General features: G+C 47.6%; 1 protein-coding gene across 7 annotated transcripts in view; it reads left to right on the plus strand.

Moving 5' to 3' along the window:
* The first annotated feature begins 3,513 nt into the window (after positions 1–3,513).
* LOC115127742 (transcription factor E2F3-like) overlaps positions 3,514–20,297 on the plus strand; it is a 41,009-nt gene continuing 24,225 nt past the window's right edge. For all 7 annotated transcript variants that reach the window (XR_010464258.1, XR_010464263.1, XR_010464262.1 and 4 more), the window contains exons 1-2: positions 3,514–4,014; positions 15,803–15,908. Coding sequence is in view for 1 of the 7 variants with exons in the window: in XM_065020169.1 (XP_064876241.1) it covers positions 3,766–4,014; positions 15,803–15,908 (355 nt within the window). In the remaining 6 variants the exon portion in view is untranslated. The remainder of the gene's footprint in view (positions 4,015–15,802; positions 15,909–20,297) is intronic.

Raw genomic sequence — 20,297 nt, forward strand, 5'->3', positions numbered from 1 at the left:
CCTAGGTATTCCTTAAAGAGGTGGGGTTTCAGGTGTCTCCGGAAGGTGGTGATTGACTCCGCTGTCCTGGCGTCGTGAGGGAGTTTGTTCCACCATTGGGGGGCCAGAGCAGCGAACAGTTTTGACTGGGCTGAGCGGGAACTGTACTTCCTCAGTGGTAGGGAGGCGAGCAGGCCAGAGGTGGATGAACGCAGTGCCCTTGTTTGGGTGTAGGGCCTGATCAGAGCCTGGAGGTACTGAGGTGCCGTTCCCCTCACAGCTCCGTAGGCAAGCACCATGGTCTTGTAGCGGATGCGAGCTTCAACTGGAAGCCAGTGGAGAGAGCGGAGGAGCGGGGTGACGTGAGAGAACTTGGGAAGGTTGAACACCAGACGGGCTGCGGCGTTCTGGATGAGTTGTAGGGGTTTAATGGCACAGGCAGGGAGCCCAGCCAACAGCGAGTTGCAGTAATCCAGACGGGAGATGACAAGTGCCTGGATTAGGACCTGCGCCGCTTCCTGTGTGAGGCAGGGTCGTACTCTGCGGATGTTGTAGAGCATGAACCTACAGGAACGGGCCACCGCCTTGATGTTAGTTGAGAACGACAGGGTGTTGTCCAGGATCACGCCAAGGTTCTTAGCGCTCTGGGAGGAGGACACAATGGAGTTGTCAACCGTGATGGCGAGATCATGGAACGGGCAGTCCTTCCCCGGGAGGAAGAGCAGCTCCGTCTTGCCGAGGTTCAGCTTGAGGTGGTGATCCGTCATCCACACTGATATGTCTGCCAGACATGCAGAGATGCGATTCGCCACCTGGCAGGGGTATGGGCTGAGGAGGAGGTAGGGGAAGGGACTTCCAGAACTGGGGCAGAGGGGGACATGATGGCCCGTCTCGGGGTCCTGGGACACATGATGGTGGTTCTTGCAAGGGAGAGGCTGGGGAAGGGGAGACTTTGGCAGGCAACAGGAACGCAGAGTGATCTATACCACCCCTTCACTGCAGTCTATGGGAGGCCAGTAAGAAGATGAAGGAGCAGCAGGCTGTGATACTGGCCTTCTGGGGATAGAATATGAAGCAGCCCATACCCCTGCCTCCACCCCTGTCTCCATCTCCACCTGTCTCCATTGGGTTCTCTTCTCTCTGGGTGATACTGGCTTTCTGGGGATAGAATATGAAGCAGGCCATACCCCTGCCTCCATCTCCACCTGTCTCCATTGTGTTCTCTTCTCTCTGTGGGTGATACTGGCTTTCTGGGGATAGAATATGAAGCAGGCCATACCCCTGCCTCCACCCCTGTCTCCATCTCCACCTGTCTCCATTGGGTTCTCTTCTCTCTGTGGGTGATACTGGCTTTCTGGGGATAGAATATGAAGAATATGAAGCAGCCCATACCCCTGCCTCCACCCCTGTCTCCATCTCCACCTGTCTCCATTGGGTTCTCTTCTCTCTGTGGGTGATACTGGCTTTCTGGGGATAGAATATGAAGCAGCCCATACCCCTGCCTCCACCCCTGTCTCCATCTCCACCTGTCTCCATTGGGTTCTCTTCTCTCCGTGGGTGATACTGGCTTTCTGGGGATAGAGGATGATGTTTGAGCTAGCTACATTTCATTACACCCGCCTAATGCCTATATATAGGTATAGGAAGTACTGGCCTTCCAGGGATAGAGGATGATGTTTGAGCTAGCTACATTTCATTACACCCGCCTAATGCCTATATATAGGTATAGGAAGTACTGGCCAGTACTTCTTTGTCTTCTTTCTTCCCTTCGTGAAAGGACATTGAAGGTGACAGCTATTTGGGGCCTAAAAACAATGATCAAATCCTCATGATATGGGGAGGCAGGGTAGCCTAGTGCTGGACTAGTAACCGAAAGGTTGCAAGATCGAATCCCTGAGCTGACAAGATACAAATCTGTCGTTCTGCCCCTGAACAGGCAGTTAACCCCACTGTTCCTAGGCCGTCATTGAAAATAAGAATTTGTTCTTAACTGACTTGCCAAGTTAAATAAAGATAAAAATAAAATGACTGCATTGCATTTGAATGTTATTTTTGCTAGATGTTAGGCTCACAGGAAAATAATCAATGCAAGAAGACTCAATACGAGAAGAATGCAAGGTTTAATAATAATAAATAAAATCCTTTTTTGGGGGGCTTATATTTGTACTATTTCATTGATGTACTTGTATTATATACATGTGTAAATTTGATTTTTAAAATATTTTTATGTCCCAAATCCTCCTGAGACACCTTCTGAGACCTGGGTCACAGTCAGCCATTATCAACGCCAACCCTGGAGCAATTAAGGTTCAGGGCCTTGCTCAAGGGCACATCGGCAGATTCTTCACCTTGTCGGATTCAAACTAGCAACCTTTCAGTTAATGCCCCAACGCGCTAACCGCTAGGCTACCTGTTATATTCTTATTCCAGGGCGGTGCCAGGTTTCCTCCATTCATTCAGGCCAAAGAGTTCAATCTTGGTTTCATCAGACCAGAGTTTTTTGTTTCTCATGGTATGAGAGTCCTTTAGGTGCCTTTTGGCAAACTCCAAGCGGGCTGTCATGTGCCATTTACTGAGGAGTGGCTTCCGTCTGGCCACTCCACCATAAAGGCCTGATTGGTGGAGTGCTACAGAGATGGCTGTCCTTCTGGAATGTTCTCCCATCTCCACAGAGGAACTCTGGAGCTCTGTCAGTGATCGTCGGGTTCTTGGTCAACTCCCTGACCAAGGCCCTTCTCCCCCGACTGCTCAGTTTGGCCTGGGGGCCAGTTCTAGGAAGAGTATCAGTGGTTCCATTTTAAGAATGATGGAGGCCACTGTGTTCTTGGGGACCTTCAATGCTGCAGAAATGTTTTGGTAACCCTTACCCAGATCTGTGCCACAACACAATCCTGTCTCTGAGCTCTATGGACATTTCCTTCAACCTCGTGGTATGGTTTTTGCTCTGACATGCACTGTCAACTATGGGACCTTATATAGACAGTTGTGTGCCTTTCCAAATCATGTCCAATCAATTGAATTTACCACATGTGGACTCCAATAAAGTTGTAGAAACATTTCAAGGATGATCAATGAAAACAGGATGCAACAGAGCTCATTTTCGAGCGAGGGTCTGAAAACGTAGTTATTTCTGTTTTTTATTTGTAATAAATTTGCTAAACTTTCAACAACAAAAAATCTCACTTTGTCATAATGGGTTATTCGTATGTAGATTAAAGAAACATTTTCATTTAATCAATTTTAGAATAAGGCTGTTACGTAACAAAATGCGGAACAAAGCCAATGGGTCTGAATATTTTCCGAATGCACTGTTTATATATGGTGTTTACCTGACATTATCGAGTTTAACGTTCAGCAGACAAGTAAGCACAAGGTATCGCTTTGTGTGTCGAAAATCCTCACCCATTGGTCAAACACACTGACGCAATTACGTATAGGGAGACTGATATGACGCTGACCAATAGCATACCATATTCAAATATCGTTTAAAACATTCCCGGGAATTCCGAGTTTCGCGGGAGGGCCCTTCGCGGGTAAACTGCATCCCCTTATTCATTGTCAGCTTCCTGGAGCCATTTTTTAAACATCCAGAACGGAGCTTTCGACTCAATCAAATCCGTTGCATCTTCCCGTTTTAGAAACGTATCGTTTATACAATTTGAACGAATGGGCATGTAAGATATTAGTCTAACGATATCCCTGATTATTTTGGGTCGAACCGAGACGAACTTTGAGGAGAAAGTGCTCCAAAGTAGCGGAGGTACAAACGGACATTTGACCCTGAAGATGAGAAAGAGGGGAGTCCCGGAAAAAGTCCTAATTTCAGGGGTCGGAGGCTCCTCCATGGACAAAAAACAAACGGTTATGACCCGGTACAGCAATGCGACATATTATCAGATTTTAACACCTCCGCCATGCCCGAACCAGACTAACAATGTCGGCGTCGCAGACCCGACCGTGAGTCAGCTTTACACTACACCCATAGGGGTGTCTACAAACGGGACAGGACCGCGACCAGCCCTCGGAAGACCCCCGGTAATTTATAACACGATGGCTCTTTTGGTATACAAATATGAAGTGCAAGCTGACCAGTTAGCTAATAACTGTGTATTATGTTCGCTAACTAGTGACATATCCTAGTTATTTAACTAGTACCATTAGCTAGTTGGCTACAATTGCTAGCAAGTAGTAGTAGTAGTAGTATACAGTGCTAGCTTTTTTAAATTTAGCTTAATACACTACTAATTTACATGTTTTACTGCACACAGTCACACGTTTTTGTGATGCACCGCTTGTAACTTTTCCCACTTCGAGTTGTCCCCTTTGACAGTGGATTTATAAAAGGGTTATATTGAAGAACAATGGCTAAACTAGTGTAACGTTAATTAGGTTTAGATACCTAGTTAGCCAGATGGCAAGCATACACCACGTTAGTTGGATAGCCAACACAGCTAGTTAGTGAACTATGGTCTTATTTGACACGTTTTAAACCAATACACCTCGTTGTCCATATCCAGCAGCAGCCACAATTCTTAAAGTTTTGATCTTTAGAAATTATATCGTAATAATGACCCCCAATCAATCTTTAATTTAAAAAAAGTATATATATAATCGACGACAACAAACAAACGTGTCTTATTCATGGTACCTAGTTAGTAAAATGCCATCGGCTAGCGCTAAATCAAAGGGAATATATTCTTTAAAAAAACAACCAGACACTAGGCCTTAAACCACACTTGGAGGGGGATGGGGTGAATCCGGTTACTGTGGGACGCAAGTTTCTGTCGGTTGTGTTTCCCCCATTTTGTGATCCTTCACTCCCGGCGGCTCAAAAAAAAACCGCGTGTTCAAACTGAAAGGTATTTACCATAAGTCCCCCTCGTTGTCATAAAACTAAAAGTGCACCAACTATCTGTCACGTCGCTCGATAGCTATAATACATTGTTTTGATAGACAACATGGAGTCATACCACGAGGAAGTCCCAACACATTTAACATTTTGTTGTGATATGTGGTCAAATCGTGAAAGTTAGATTTTTTGTTGTTGCCACACACACAGGGGAAAATGCATATTAACTCACACTAAGAAATAATTTATGCAAAAGCATTTAAGGTGGGACTCTAACCCGAAACATACTTGACCACAGTTCAAAGAATCAAGCAACTTGCAATGTGCCAATGTAAAGTAAAGACATCATCAATGTGGAAGGAGAGGTGCTATGGCCAGTAGTCTGCTCTATAGATATGCCAGCCTTTCTCCTGGTGTTATGGCCAGTAGTCTGCTCTATAGATATGCCAGCCTTTCTCCTGGTGTTATGGCCAGTAGTCTGCTCTATAGATATGCCAGCCTTTCTCCTGGTGTTATGGCCAGTAGTCTGCTCTATATATATATGCCAGCCTTTCTCCTGGTGTTATGGCCAGTAGTCTGCTCTATAGATATGCCAGCCTTTCTCCTGGTGTTATGGCCAGTAGTCTGCTCTATATATATGCCAGCCTTTCTCCTGGTGCTATGGCCAGTAGTCTGCTCTATAGATATGCCAGCCTTTCTCCTGGTGCTATGGCCAGTAGTCTGCTCTATAGATATGCCAGCCTTTCTCCTGGTGCTATGGCCAGTAGTCTGCTCTATAGATATGCCAGCCTTTATCCTGGTGTTATGGCCAGTAGTCTGCTCTATAGATATGCCAGCCTTTCTCCTGGTGTTATGGCCAGTAGTCTGCTCTATAGATATGCCAGCCTTTCTCCTGGTGTTATGGCCAGTAGTCTGCTCTATAGATATGCCAGCCTTTCTCCTGGTGTTATGGCCAGTAGTCTGCTCTATAGATATGCCAGCCTTTCTCCTGGTGTTATGGCCAGTAGTCTGCTCTATAGATATGCCAGCCTTTCTCCTGGTGTTATGGCCAGTAGTCTGCTCTATAGATATGCCAGCCTTTCTCCTGGTGTTATGGCCAGTAGTCTGCTCTATAGCCAGCCTTTCTCCTGGTGTTATGGCCAGTAGTCTGCTCTATAGATATGCCAGCCTTTCTCCTGGTGCTATGGCCAGTAGTCTGCTCTATAGATATGCCAGCCTTTCTCCTGGTGCTATGGCCAGTAGTCTGCTCTATAGATATGCCAGCCTTTCTCCTGGTGTTATGGCCAGTAGTCTGCTCTATAGATATGCCAGCCTTTCTCCTGGTGCTATGGCCAGTAGTCTGCTCTATAGATATGCCAGCCTTTCTCCTGGTGCTATGGCCAGTAGTCTGCTCTATAGATATGCCAGCCTTTCTCCTGGTGTTATGGCCAGTAGTCTGCTCTATAGATATGCCAGCCTTTCTCCTGGTGCTATGGCCAGTAGTCTGCTCTATAGATATGCCAGCCTTTCTCCTGGTGTTATGGCCAGTAGTCTGCTCTATAGATATGCCAGCCTTTCTCCTGGTGCTGCTCTATGGCCAGTAGTCTGCTCTATAGATTTCTATGGTGTTATGGCCTGCTCTTCTTTCTCCTGGTGTTATGGCCAGTAGTCTGCTCTATAGATATGCCAGCCTTTCTCCTGGTGTTATGGCCAGTAGTCTGCTCTATAGATATGCCAGCCTTTCTCCTGGTGTTATGGCCAGTAGTCTGCTCTATAGATATGCCAGCCTTTCTCCTGGTGCTATGGCCAGTAGTCTGCTCTATAGATATGCCAGCCTTTCTCCTGGTGTTATGGCCAGTAGTCTGCTCTATAGATATGCCAGCCTTTCTCCTGGTGCTATGGCCAGTAGTCTGCTCTATAGATATGCCAGCCTTTCTCCTGGTGTTGCTCTATAGATATGCCAGCCTTTCTCCTGGTGTTAGTCTGCTCTATAGATATGCCAGCCTTTCTCCTGGTGCTATGGCCAGTAGTCTGCTTTCTCCTGGTGCTATGGCCAGTAGTCTGCTCTATGCCAGCCTTTCTCCTGGTGTTATGGCCAGTAGTCTGCTCTATAGATATGCCAGCCTTTCTCCTGGTGTTATGGCCAGTAGTCTGCTCTATAGATATGCCAGCCTTTCTCCTGGTGTTATGCTGCTCTTAGATATGCCAGCCTTTCTCCTGGTGTTATGGCCAGTAGTCTGCTCTATATATATGCCAGCCTTTCTCCTGGTGTTATGGCCAGTAGTCTGCTCTATAGATATGCCAGCCTTTCTCCTGGTGTTATGGCCAGTAGTCTGCTCTATAGATATGCCAGCCTTTCTCCTGGTGTTATGGCCAGTAGTCTGCTCTATAGATATGCCAGCCTTTCTCCTGGTGCTATGGCCAGTAGTCTGCTCTATAGATATGCCAGCCTTTCTCCTGGTGTTATGGCCAGTAGTCTGCTCTATAGATATGCCAGCCTTTCTCCTGGTGCTCTGGCCAGTAGTCTGCTCTATATATATATGCCACCCCCACACAAAGGGGCTTTAATGACTGCCCAGCCAATCAGAATATGTTTTACCACACAAAGGGGCTTTAATGACTGCCCAGCCAATCAGAATATGTTTTACCACACAAAGGGGCTTTAATGACTGCCCAGCCAATCAGAATATGTTTTACCACACAAAGGGGCTTTAATGACTCCCCAGCCAATCAGAATATGTTTTACCACACAAAGGGGCTTTAATGACTGCCCAGCCAATCAGAATATGTTTTACCACACAAAGGGGTTTTAATACAGACAGAAGAACTCCAGTACGAAATGTCATCAGTTTGACCGGTTTCAAGGACATTAAAAGATGAGAAACACAAAGATTTCAGTTTGTCTTGGGTGCATATTTTATATTCTGTGGTTGAAATACTGCCTGCTTGCATAAGTGTCAACGATATAACACATTACAAGCACCTTCAACATTTTCTCGAGACGCTGAAAGAAATCCTATTTCTCCACTCTTGTTTCCCAAAACAAACTTAATATTTGTTGTATAATTCTGCAGGAGTTTATATTCCGTTACATGTGAGAGGTTATAGGTCAACAGTCAGTGTCCATATTTCAGTTTATATTCCGTTACATGTGAGAGGTTATAGGTCAACAGTCAGTGTCCATATTTCAGTTTATATTCTGTTACATGTGAGAGGTTATAGGTCAACAGTCAGCAGTGTCCATATTTCAGTTTATATTCTGTTACATGTGAGAGGTTATAGGTCAACAGTCAGTGTCCATATTTCAGTTTATATTCCGTTACATGTGAGAGGTTATAGGTCAACAGTCAGTGTCCATATTTCAGTTTATATTCTGTTACATGTGAGAGGTTATAGGTCAACAGTCAGTGTCCATATTTCAGTTTATATTCCGTTACATGTGAGAGGTTATAGCTCAACAGTCAGTGTCCATATTTCAGTTTATATTCTGTTACATGTGAGAGGTTATAGGTCAACAGTCAGCAGTGTCCATATTTCAGTTTATATTCTGTTACATGTGAGAGGTTATCGGTCTACAATCAGTGTCCATATTTCAGTTTATATTCCATTTAACCCATATGAACTTAGACAAGGAATCTTCTGTTTATTCATGAAAACAGGGATACCAAAGATGCATGTAAACAGCTTATCCTGAAATGAGACTTTAAGTGGGACATGTGTACAGTATTCCGGATAGTAGCTCATGTGAACGTGGTCAGTTTCTCAAGTGGTGGGAACATCGTCTTTCAAACCACTTTTCATCTGATTCCTGGCCATTTGACTTTATGTCCGAACGGTCGAATGAGATTTATTTGGCCCTAGGTGTTTTTTGTTGTTGTGTTTTTAGACTTATATGGTATATTTTGTTGACAGCTTGACAAGAACATGTGGTAGCTAACTAGCTTTACAAATTGTTTTCAAAGAAATGAGTGAATTTGCTAGCAAGCTAAACAGCTAGCTAGGTTGACTGCTGTAGTTAGCCGAAAAAGGACTTGTTTTGCAGGTTGGATCATCTCGTCCTTTTTTAGACTTTTTAAAGGTGTTCTTACACTTGTGATTTTGAACATTTCAAAGTAACTGGTCAACTTCCTTTGTTTTATTACATAACTTCTGAGTGCAGTGTAGAAACGTCAGTAATTTTCACTATTCTTAGCGATGTTTTAGGAGTCCTTGTGAGTAAGTATTAGCTAGGTAGCCACTTGTTGTTCGCCTATTGAAATTGAACTTCAGTTCATGAAAATAAATAGCTAGCCAGCTACTTAACCCTGTTGACCAACGCTATAAGCAGCCAGCTACTTAACCCGGTTGACCAACGCTATAAGCAGCCAGCTACTTAACCCTGTTGACCAACGTTATAAGCAGCCAGCTACTTAACCCTGTTGACCAACGTTATAAGCAGCCAGCTACTTAAACCTGTTGACCAACGTTATAAGCAGCCAGCTACTTAACCCTGTTGACCAACGTTATAAGCAGCCAGCTACTTAAACCTGTTGACCAACGCTATAAGCAGCCAGCTACTTAACCCTGTTGACCAACGTTATAAGCAGCCAGCTACTTAACCCTGTTGACCAACGCTATAAGCAGCCAGCTACTTAACCCTGTTGACCAACGTTATAAGCAGCCAGCTATTTAACCCTGTTGACCAACGCTATAAGCAGCCAGCTACTTAACCCTGTTGACCAACGTTATAAGCAGCCAGCTACTTAAACCTGTTGATCAACGCTATAAGCAGCCAGCTACTTAAACCTGTTGACCAACGCTATAAGCAGCCAGCTACTTAACCCTGTTGACCAACGTTATAAGCAGCCAGCTACTTAACCCTGTTGACCAACGTTATAAGCAGCCAGCTACTTAACCCTGTTGACCAACGTTATAAGCAGCCAGCTACTTAAACCTGTTGACCAACGTTATAAGCAGCCAGCTACTTAACCCTGTTGACCAACGTTATAAGCAGCCAGCTACTTAACCCTGTTGACCAACGCTATAAGCAGCCAGCTACTTAACCCTGTTGACCAACGCTATAAGCAGCCAGCTACTTAACCCTGTTGCCCAACGTTATAAGCAGCCAGCTACTTAACCCTGTTGCCCAAAGATAACGTTATAAGCAGTCAGCTACTTAACCCTGTTGCCCAACGCTAACGTTATAAGCAGCCAGCTACTTAACCCTGTTGCCCAAAGATAACGTTATAAGCAGTCAGCTACTTAACCCTGTTGCCCAACGCTAACGTTATAAGCAGCCAGCTACTTAACCCTGTTGCCCAACGCTAACGTTATAAGCAGCCAGCTACTTAACCCTGTTGCCCAACGCTAACGTTATAAGCAGCCAGCTACTTAACCCTGTTGACCAACGCTAACGTTATAAGCAGCCAGCTACTTAACCCTGTTGACCAACGCTAACGTTATAAGCAGCCAGCTACTTAACCCTGTTGACCAACGCTAACGTTATAAGCAGTCAGCTACTTAACCCTGTTGCCCAACGCTAACGTTATAAGCAGCCAGCTACTTAACCCTGTTGACCAACGCTATAAGCAGCCAGCTACTTAACCCTGTTGACCAACGCTATAAGCAGCCAGCTACTTAACCCTGTTGACCAACGTTATAAGCAGCCAGCTACTTAACCCTGTTGACCAACGTTATAAGCAGCCAGCTACTTAACCCTGTTGACCAACGTTATAAGCAGCCAGCTACTTAAACCTGTTGACCAACGTTATAAGCAGCCAGCTACTTAACCCTGTTGCCCAAAGATAACGTTATAAGCAGCCAGCTACTTAACCCTGTTGCCCAACGCTAACGTTATAAGCAGCCAGCTACTTAACCCGGTTGACCAACGCTATAAGCAGCCAGCTACTTAACCCTGTTGCCCAAAGATAACGTTATAAGCAGTCAGCTACTTAACCCTGTTGCCCAACGCTAACGTTATAAGCAGCCAGCTACTTAACCCTGTTGCCCAACGCTAACGTTATAAGCAGCCAGCTACTTAACCCTGTTGCCCAACGCTAACGTTATAAGCAGCCAGCTACTTAACCCTGTTGACCAACGCTAACGTTATAAACAGCCAGCTACTTAACCCTGTTGCCCAAAGATAATGTTATAAGCAGCCAGCTACTTAACCCTGTTGCCCAAAGATAACGTTATAAGCAGTCAGCTACTTAACCCTGTTGCCCAACGCTAACGTTATAAGCAGCCAGCTACTTAACCCTGTTGCCCAACGCTAACGTTATAAGCAGCCAGCTACTTAACCCTGTTGCCCAACGCTAACGTTATTAGCAGCCAGCTACTTAACCCTGTTGCCCAAAGCTCATGTTATTAGCAGCCAGCTACTTAACCCTGTTGCCCAAAGCTCATGTTATTAGCAGCCAGCTACTTAACCCTGTTGCCCAAAGCTCATGTTATAAGCAGCCAGCTACTTAACCCTGTTGACCAAAGCTAACGTTATAATCAGCCAGCTACTTAACCCTGTTGCCCAAAGCTCATGTTATTAGCAGCCAGCTACTTAACCCTGTTGCCCAAAGCTCATGTTATTAGCAGCCAGCTACTTAACCCTGTTGCCCAAAGCTCATGTTATTAGCAGCCAGCTACTTAACCCTGTTGCCCAAAGCTCATGTTATTAGCAGCCAGCTACTTAACCCTGTTGCCCAAAGCTCATGTTATTAGCAGCCAGCTACTTAACCCTGTTGCCCAAAGCTCATGTTATTAGCAGCCAGCTTACTTAACCCTGTTGCCCAAAGCTCATGTTATTAGTTGCAAAGCAGCCAGCTACTTAACCCTGTTGCCCAAAGCTCATGTTATTAGCAGCCAGCTACTTAACCCTGTTGCCCAAAGCTCATGTTATTAGCAGCCAGCTACTTAACCCTGTTGCCCAAAGCTCATGTTATTAGCAGCCAGCTACTTAACCCTGTTGCCCAAAGCTCATGTTATTAGCAGCCAGCTACTTAACCCTGTTGACCAAAGCTCATGTTATTAGCAGCCAGCTACTTAACCCTGTTGACCAAAGCTCATGTTATTAGCAGCCAGCTACTTAACCCTGTTGACCAAAGCTCATGTTATTAGCAGCCAGCTACTTAACCCTGTTGCCCAAAGCTCATGTTATTAGCAGCCAGCTAGCTTCATCTGGCAAGTGAGGCTCAACCGGACCGGGTTATGTGTTGTGAAAGCAAGACACAAACGGCGTTCCGTAGAAATCCTGGTTGAGAATGAAACGACTGAACAAATGAACAACGAAACATCACAGCAAGTACGTGAAATAAATAGGTTTTGATGTTTTACTGGTAATGGGGACATACGTAAGGGCCAACAAAATAACTGTTTTAGTCAGTGTGGTGTGGTGGGTCTTTATTTAAATAGGCATGTCAGTTAACATAATTCTTATTTATAATGACGGCCAAACCCGGGAGACGCTGGGCCAATTGTGCGCCACCCTATGGGACTCCCAATCACGACCAGATGTGATACAGCCTGGATTCAAACCGGGGTCTGTAGTGACTCTTCTTGCATTGAGATGCTGTGCTTTCGACCGCTGTGTGTGTTTTAACTAGAATGCTTAAAAGGCTGCAAAAATGTTAAATATTGGTAATCGGACAAAAATGTAATATCGGTGCATCACTACTCTAAACTTTAACAAACACAGTAGTACTAGGTTATGCAGTAGTACTAGGTTATGCAGTAGTACTAGGTTACGCAGTAGTACTAGGTTATGCAGTAGTACTAGGTTACGCAGTAGTACTAGGTTACGCAGTAGTACTAGGTTACGCCGTGAGTACGTGTAAATAGGTTTTGATGTTTTACTGGTAATGGGGACATAATGCCAACAAAATAGGTTACGCAGTAGTACTAGGTTACGCAGCCAGTACTAGGCCCCGCTGTGTACTAGGTTTTTACGCGGTAGTACTAGGTTACGCGGTAGTACTAGGTTACGCGGTAGTACTAGGTTACGCGGTAGTACTAGGTTACGCGGTAGTACTAGGTTACGCGGTAGTACTAGGTTACGCGGTAGTACTAGGTTGCGCCGTAGTACTAGGTTGCGCGGTAGTACTAGGTTACGCGGTAGTACTAGGTTACGCGGTAGTACTAGGTCGTGCAGTAGTACTAGGTTACGCAGTAGTACTAGGTCGTGCAGTAGTACTAGGTTACGCAGTAGTACTAGGTCGTGCAGTAGTACTATGTTACGCAGTAGTACTAGGTCGTGCAGTAGTACTAGGTCGTGCAGTAGTACTAGGTCGTGCAGTAGTACTAGGTCGTGCAGTAGTACTAGGTCGTGCAGTAGTACTAGGTCGTGCAGTAGTACTAGGTCGTGCAGTAGTACTAGGTTACGCAGTAGTACTAGGTTACGCAGTAGTACTAGGTTGCGCCGTAGTACTAGGTTACGCGGTAGTACTAGGTTACGCAGTAGTACTAGGTCGTGCAGTAGTACTAGGTCGTGCAGTAGTACTAGGTCGTGCAGTAGTACTAGGTCGTGCAGTAGTACTAGGTCGTGCAGTAGTACTAGGTCGTGCAGTAGTACTAGGTCGTGCAGTAGTACTAGGTCGTGCAGTAGTACTAGGTCGTGCAGTAGTACTAGGTCGTGCAGTAGTACTAGGTCGTGCAGTAGTACTAGGTCGTGCAGTAGTACTAGGTCGTGCAGTAGTACTATTAGGTGTACTTGGCTTACAGAATTAATAATAATAATAAATAGATCTTTTATAGCACATTTCAAAGAATCTCAAAGCACATAAAGTATAGCCAGCTAACCTAACATTTAAATAGTGGAGATTTGAAAGTCTGTCAGCTTGGATGAAGTTGAGGCAGTTTGGGCTGGAAAGGCAGTGGGGGTTGAGTGGAGAGGGCATCGATGGGACTGCCAGGGAGAAAACAAAGGCAGTTTGGGGGGGGGGGGGGGGGGCAGGCCCTCTTTCACAGCCCACCTCACCTGGTTCTCTGAATGGTCAGTCAGTCCGTTGGGCTACTTCTCTGGTTCTGGTCCTCCATTGCCAGGAATGTAGCACCCACCTGGGTGATGGCACGGCTGCTGAAAAGCCACCACATCTTGGCAGTGATTTAGGATCATTCCCTGAACTTCCTCTGGACACTGTATGCAGTCCTTGGTGTAATAGTTCCAAACAGATTGAATAAAAACCTGAATTATTTTAATCTAAACAGCTAGCTGTCAAGCTAAAATATATAAACTTTGTATCACTATCCTGCAACTCATGACCACAGCATAAAAAATTAACACCTATAAATATGTGAACTATTTAGAGCTCGCTGCCTCGGTCAACCTTGTTTATTTAACCTTTATTTAACTAGGCAAGTCAGTTCAGAACAAATTTTTATTTACAATGACGGGCTAGGAACAGTGTGTTAACTGCCTTGTTCAGGGGCAGAACAACTTATTTTTACCTTGTCTGCTCGGGGATTGAAGCTAGCAACCTTTCGGTTACTGGTCCAACACTCTAACCACTAGGGTACCTGCTGTCCCTACACTCTAACCACTAGGCTACCTGCCGTCCCTACACTCTAACCACTAGGGTACCTGCCGTCCCTACACTCTAACCACTAGGCTACCCTGCCGTCCCTACACTCTAACCACTAGGCTACCCTGCCGTCCCTACACTCTAACCACTAGGCTACCCTGCCGTCCCTACACTCTAACCACTAGGCCACCCTGCCGTCCCTACACTCTAACCACTAGAGTACCTGCCGTCCCTACACTCTAACCACTAGAGTACCTGCCGTCCCTACACTCTAACCACTAGAGTACCTGCCGTCCCTACACTCTAACCACTAGGCTACCTGCCGTCCCTACACTCTAACCACTAGGGTACTTGCCGTCCCTACACTCCAACCACTAGAGTACCTGCCGTCCCTACACTCTAACCATTAGGGTACCTGCCGTCCCTACACTCTAACCACTAGAGTACCTGCCGTCCCTACACTCTAACCATTAGGGTACCTGCCGTCCCTACACTCTAACCATTAGGGTACTTGCCGTCCCTACACTCTAACCATTAGGGTACCTGCCGCCCCTACGCTCTAACCACTAGGCTACCCTGCCGTCCCTACTCTCTAACCACTAGGCTACCTGCCGTCCCTACACTCTAACCACTAGGGTACCTGCCGTCCCTACACTCTAACCATTAGGCTACCTGCCACCTCTACACTCTAACCACTAGGGTACCTGCCGTCCCTACACTCTAACCACTAGGCTACCCTGCCGTCCCTACACTCTAACCACTAGGCTACCCTGCCGTCCCTACACTCTAACCACTAGGCCACCCTGCCGTCCCTACACTCTAACCACTAGAGTACCTGCCGTCCCTACACTCTAACCACTAGAGTACCTGCCGTCCCTACACTCTAACCACTAGAGTACCTGCCGTCCCTACACTCTAACCACTAGGCTACCTGCCGTCCCTACACTCTAACCACTAGGGTACTTGCCGTCCCTACACTCCAACCACTAGAGTACCTGCCGTCCCTACACTCTAACCACTAGAGTACCTGCCGTCCCTACACTCTAACCATTAGGGTACCTGCCGTCCCTACACTCTAACCATTAGGCTACCTGCCGTCCCTACACTCTAACCACTAGAGTACCTGCCGTCCCTACACTCTAACCATTAGGGTACCTGCCGTCCCTACACTCTAACCATTAGGGTACTTGCCGTCCCTACACTCTAACCATTAGGGTACCTGCCGCCCCTACGCTCTAACCACTAGGCTACCCTGCCGTCCCTACTCTCTAACCACTAGGCTACCTGCCGTCCCTACACTCTAACCACTAGGTTACCTGCCGTCCCTACACTCTAACCATTAGGCTACCTGCCACCTCTACACTCTAACCACTAGGGTACCTGCCGTCCCTACACTCTAACCATTAGGTTACTTATCTCCCCTTAGAAAGACCATGTACGCTGTGACCCTTGTTTTCCATCTGAAGGTTTCCAGATGTTCGACCTCTGTATAACTCTTCTGTCTCAGGCGAAGCGTCGGTTGGAGCTGGAGGAGAGGGACCAGTACACCACTGAGCCAATCAGTGAGCCCAGAGCTAAGAGAGCCACCACACACTCCCTCAGAAGAACCCAGAGTAAGTGACTGGGGGTAGTTGACACACACACACACACCTACCCCACCAGGTGTCAGATTCCAGAAAGCGTACAGTATTATATAGAGCCATGGATTACATGGAACTCACTTCCATCTCATAATTGCTCAAATAAAAAGCAAATTCTCTGAAGTAACAGCTCACGGCACAACGCCTCTCCTCTATTTGAACTGGGTAGTTGTTGTGTAAACATTGACGTTGGCCAGGTGTGCGTTGAAAGTAGTTCTTGTACATGAATGTTCTGTATATTATGTGTCGTGTGGAACCTCCAGGAAGAGTAGCGGCTGCTTTTGCAACAGCTAATGAGGATCCTAATAAAATACCAAAATACCAGTTCATGTTTAAACAGAAATACCGTGCTAAGTGACGTTACGTTTTTTTTGTCATCAAGCGGAAGATGTTTTCCAGAGCGACTCACAGCTCAGCATTGCTTATCCGGGGGAGTCTTTTAACCTGTTGCGTCGAGCCATCCGGGATCGTGAATACAGCCTCAAGCTCATTACCATAACGCAACGTTAACTATTCATGAAAATCGCAAATGAAATGAAATCAATATGCTAGCTCTCACAGATAACACTCTGACGTTTCCAAAACGGCAAAGATATTTTCTTTCCAAAGCTGTCAATTATATGCATAGTCCAGCATCTTTTTTGTGACAAAATATTGCGCTTAAAACGGGCACGTTTTTTAAAATCCAATAATGAAATAGCGCCCCCATAGGTTGAAGAGGTCAACAGTGGCCTCGTGAGCTTACGTGAATGGTTCGTTTAACTGATAGTGCAGCGGTAGTCTGTCTGGGAATATGAGGCTAGACTTTACTGTGGATTTAGTTCAGGAGATGTTATTGTCAGACATCAGGGGTCCTGTATGGGAGGAGAAGAGACACAGTCTGGTACGAGTCAACATGACAGCCGTGAGTTGGGGACGAGTGAGCACTTTGGAGCAGAGGTCAGGTTAAATGAAGTGAGGAAGAACATGTTTCACTAATCTTCTGGACAGCAACAGAGGTGTATTGGCTGTTCAGGAGGGGCTCCGAATAGGAGAAAGGCTTTTAAGTGCCACTTCTTGGGTGAATATGTCCTTTGTCTGTGCAGCTGAATGACCCAATGGGTGAATAAACTTGGTATGAGCTTTACTGATCGCCCATGACATTTTCTAAGGTTAATATAGAACCTAACACTATTAATATAGAACCTAACACTATTAATATAGAACCTAACACTATTAATATAGAACCTAACACCTTCCCTGGGCTGACTGTGTGTCCCTGGGCACTCTAACCATTAGGCTACCTGCCACCCCTACACTCTAACCACTAGGCTACCTGCCACCCCTACACTCTAACCACTAGGTTATCCTGCCACCCCTACACTCTAACCACTAGGCTACCTGCCTCCCTACACTCTAACCACTAGGCTACCTGCCACCCCTACACTCTAACCACTAGGCTACCTGCCACCCCTACACTCTAACCATTAGGCTACCTGCCACCCCTACACTCTAACCATTAGGCTACCTGCCACCCCTACACTCTAACCATTAGGCTACCTGCCACCCCTACACTCTAACCATTAGGCTACCTGCCGCCCCAACACTCTAACCACTAGGCTACCTGCCGTCCCTACACTCTAACCACTAGGGTACCTGCCGTCCCTACACTCTAACCACTAGGGTACCTGCCGTCCCTACACTCTAACCACTAGGCTACCTGCCGCCCCTACACTCTAACCACTAGGCTACCTGCCGCCCCTACACTCTAACCATTAGGCTACCTGCCGTCCCTACACTCTAACCACTAGGGTACTTGCCGTCCCTACACTCTAACCATTAGGCTACCTGCCGTCCCTACACTCTAACCATTAGGCTACCTGCCGTCCCTACACTCTAACCACTAGGGTACTTGCCGTCCCTACACTCTAACCATTAGGCTACCTGCCACCTCTACACTCTAACCATTAGGGTACCTGCCGTCCCGACCTAACACTATTAATATAGAACCTAACACCTTCCCTGGGCTGACTGTGTGTCCCTGGGCTGACTGTGTGTCCCTGGGCTGACTGTGTGTCCCTGGGCTGACTGTGTGTCCCTGGGCTGACTGTGTGTCCCTGGGCTGACTGTGTGTCCCTGGGCTGACTGTGTGTCCCTGGGCTGACTGTGTGTCCCTGGGCTGACTGTGTCTTCCTTCCCTGGGCTGACTGTGTCTTCCTTCCCTGGGCTGACTGTGTCTTCCTTCCCTGGGCTGACTGTGTCTTCCTTCCCTGGGCTGACTGTGTCTTCCTTCCCTGGGCTGACTGTGTCTTCCTTCCCTGGGCTGACTGTGTCTTCCTTCCCTGGGCTGACTGTGTCTTCCTTCCCTGGGCTGACTGTGTCTTCCTTCCCTGGGCTGACTGTGTCTTCCTTCCCACTGACTGTGTCTTCCTTCCCTGGGCTGACTGTGTCTTCCTTCCCTGGGCTGACTGTGTCTTCCTTCCCTGGGCTGACTGTGTCTTCCTTCCCTGGGCTGACTGTGTGTTCCTTCCCTGGGCTGACTGTGTCTTCCTTCCCTGGGCTGACTGTGTCTTCCTTCCCTGGGCTGACTGTGTGTTCCTTCCCTGGGCTGACTGTGTGTTCCTTCCCTGGGCTGACTGTGTGTTCCTTCCCTGGGCTGACTGTGTGTTCCTTCCCTGGGCTGACTGTGTGTTCCTTCCCTGGGCTGACTGTGTGTCCCTTCCCTGGGCTGACTGTGTGTCCCTTCCCTGGGCTGACTGTGTTCCTTCCCTGGGCTGACTGTGTTCCTTCCCTGGGCTGACTGTGTGTTCCCTGGGCTGACTGTGTGTTCCGTCCCTGGGCTGACTGTGTGTTCCTTCCCTGGGCTGACTGTGTGTTCCTTCCCTGGGCTGACTGTGTGTTCCTTCCCTGGGCTGACTGTGTGTTCCTTCCCTGGGCTGACTGTGTGTTCCTTCCCTGGGCTGACTGTGTGTTCCTTCCCTGGGCTGACTGTGTGTTCCTTCCCTGGGCTGACTGTGTGTTCCTTCCCTGGGCTGACTGTGTGTTCCGTCCCTGGGCTGACTGTGTGTTCCGTCCCTGGGCTGACTGTGTGTTCCGTCCCTGGGCTGACTGTGTGTTCCGTCCCTGGGCTGACTGTGTGTCCCTGGGCTGACTGTGTGTCCCTGGGCTGACTGTGTGTCCCTGGGCTGACTGTGTGTCCCTTCCCTGGGCTGACTGTGTGTCCCTTCCCTGGGCTGACTGTGTGTCCCTTCCCTGGGCTGACTGTGTGTCCCTTCCCTGGGCTGACTGTGTGTCCCTTCCCTGGGCTGACTGTGTGTTCCTTCCCTGGGCTGACTGTGTGTTCCTTCCCTGGGCTGACTGTGTGTTCCTTCCCTGGGCTGACTGTGTGTTCCTTCCCTGGGCTGACTGTGTTCCTTCCCTGGGCTGACTGTGTGTTCCTTCCTGGGCTGACTGTGTGTTCCTTCCTGGGCTGACTGTGTGTTCCTTCCCTGGGCTGACTGTGTGTTCCTTCCCTGGGCTGACTGTGTGTTCCTTCCCTGGGCTGACTGTGTGTTCCTTCCCTGGGCTGACTGTGTGTTCCTTCCCTGGGCTGACTGTGTTTCCTTCCCTGGGCTGACTGTGTGTTCCTTCCCTGGGCTGACTGTGTGTTCCTTCCCTGGGCTGACTGTGTGTTCCTTCCCTGGGCTGACTGTGTGTTCCTTCCCTGGGCTGACTGTGTGTTCCTTCCCTGGGCTGACTGTGTGTTCCTTCCCTGGGCTGACTGTGTGTTCCGTCCCTGGGCTGACTGTGTGTTCCGTCCCTGGGCTGACTGTGTGTTTCTTTCCTGGGCTGACTGTGTGTTTCTTTCCTGGGCTGACTGTGTGTTTCTTTCCTGGGCTGACTGTGTGTTTCTTTCCTGGGCTGACTGTGTGTTTCTTTCCTGGGCTGACTGTGTGTTCCTTTCCTGGGCTGACTGTGTGTTCCTTTCCTGGGCTGACTGTGTGTTCCTTTCCTGCGCTTATTGTGTGTTCCTTTCCTGGGCTTATTGTGTGTTCCTTCCCTGGGCTGACTGTGTTCCTGGGCTGACTGTGTGTTCCTTTCCTGGGCTGACTGTGTGTTCCTTTCCTGGGCTTATTGTGTGTTCCTTTCCTGGGCTTATTGTGTGTTCCTTCCCTGGGCTGACTGTGTGTTCCTTTCCTGGGCTGATTGTGTGTTCCTTTCCTGGGCTGACTGTGTGTTCCTTTCCTGGGCTGACTGTGTGTTCCTTTCCTGGGCTGACTGTGTTCCTTTCCTGGGCTGACTGTGTGTTCCGTCCCTGGGCTGACTGTGTGTTCCGTCCCTGGGCTGACTGTGTGTTCCGTCCCTGGGCTGACTGTGTGTTCCTTCCCTGGGCTGACTGTGTGT

This window comes from Oncorhynchus nerka, linkage group LG7 (assembly GCF_034236695.1).
Source record: "Oncorhynchus nerka isolate Pitt River linkage group LG7, Oner_Uvic_2.0, whole genome shotgun sequence".
Classification (NCBI taxonomy): domain Eukaryota; kingdom Metazoa; phylum Chordata; class Actinopteri; order Salmoniformes; family Salmonidae; genus Oncorhynchus; species Oncorhynchus nerka.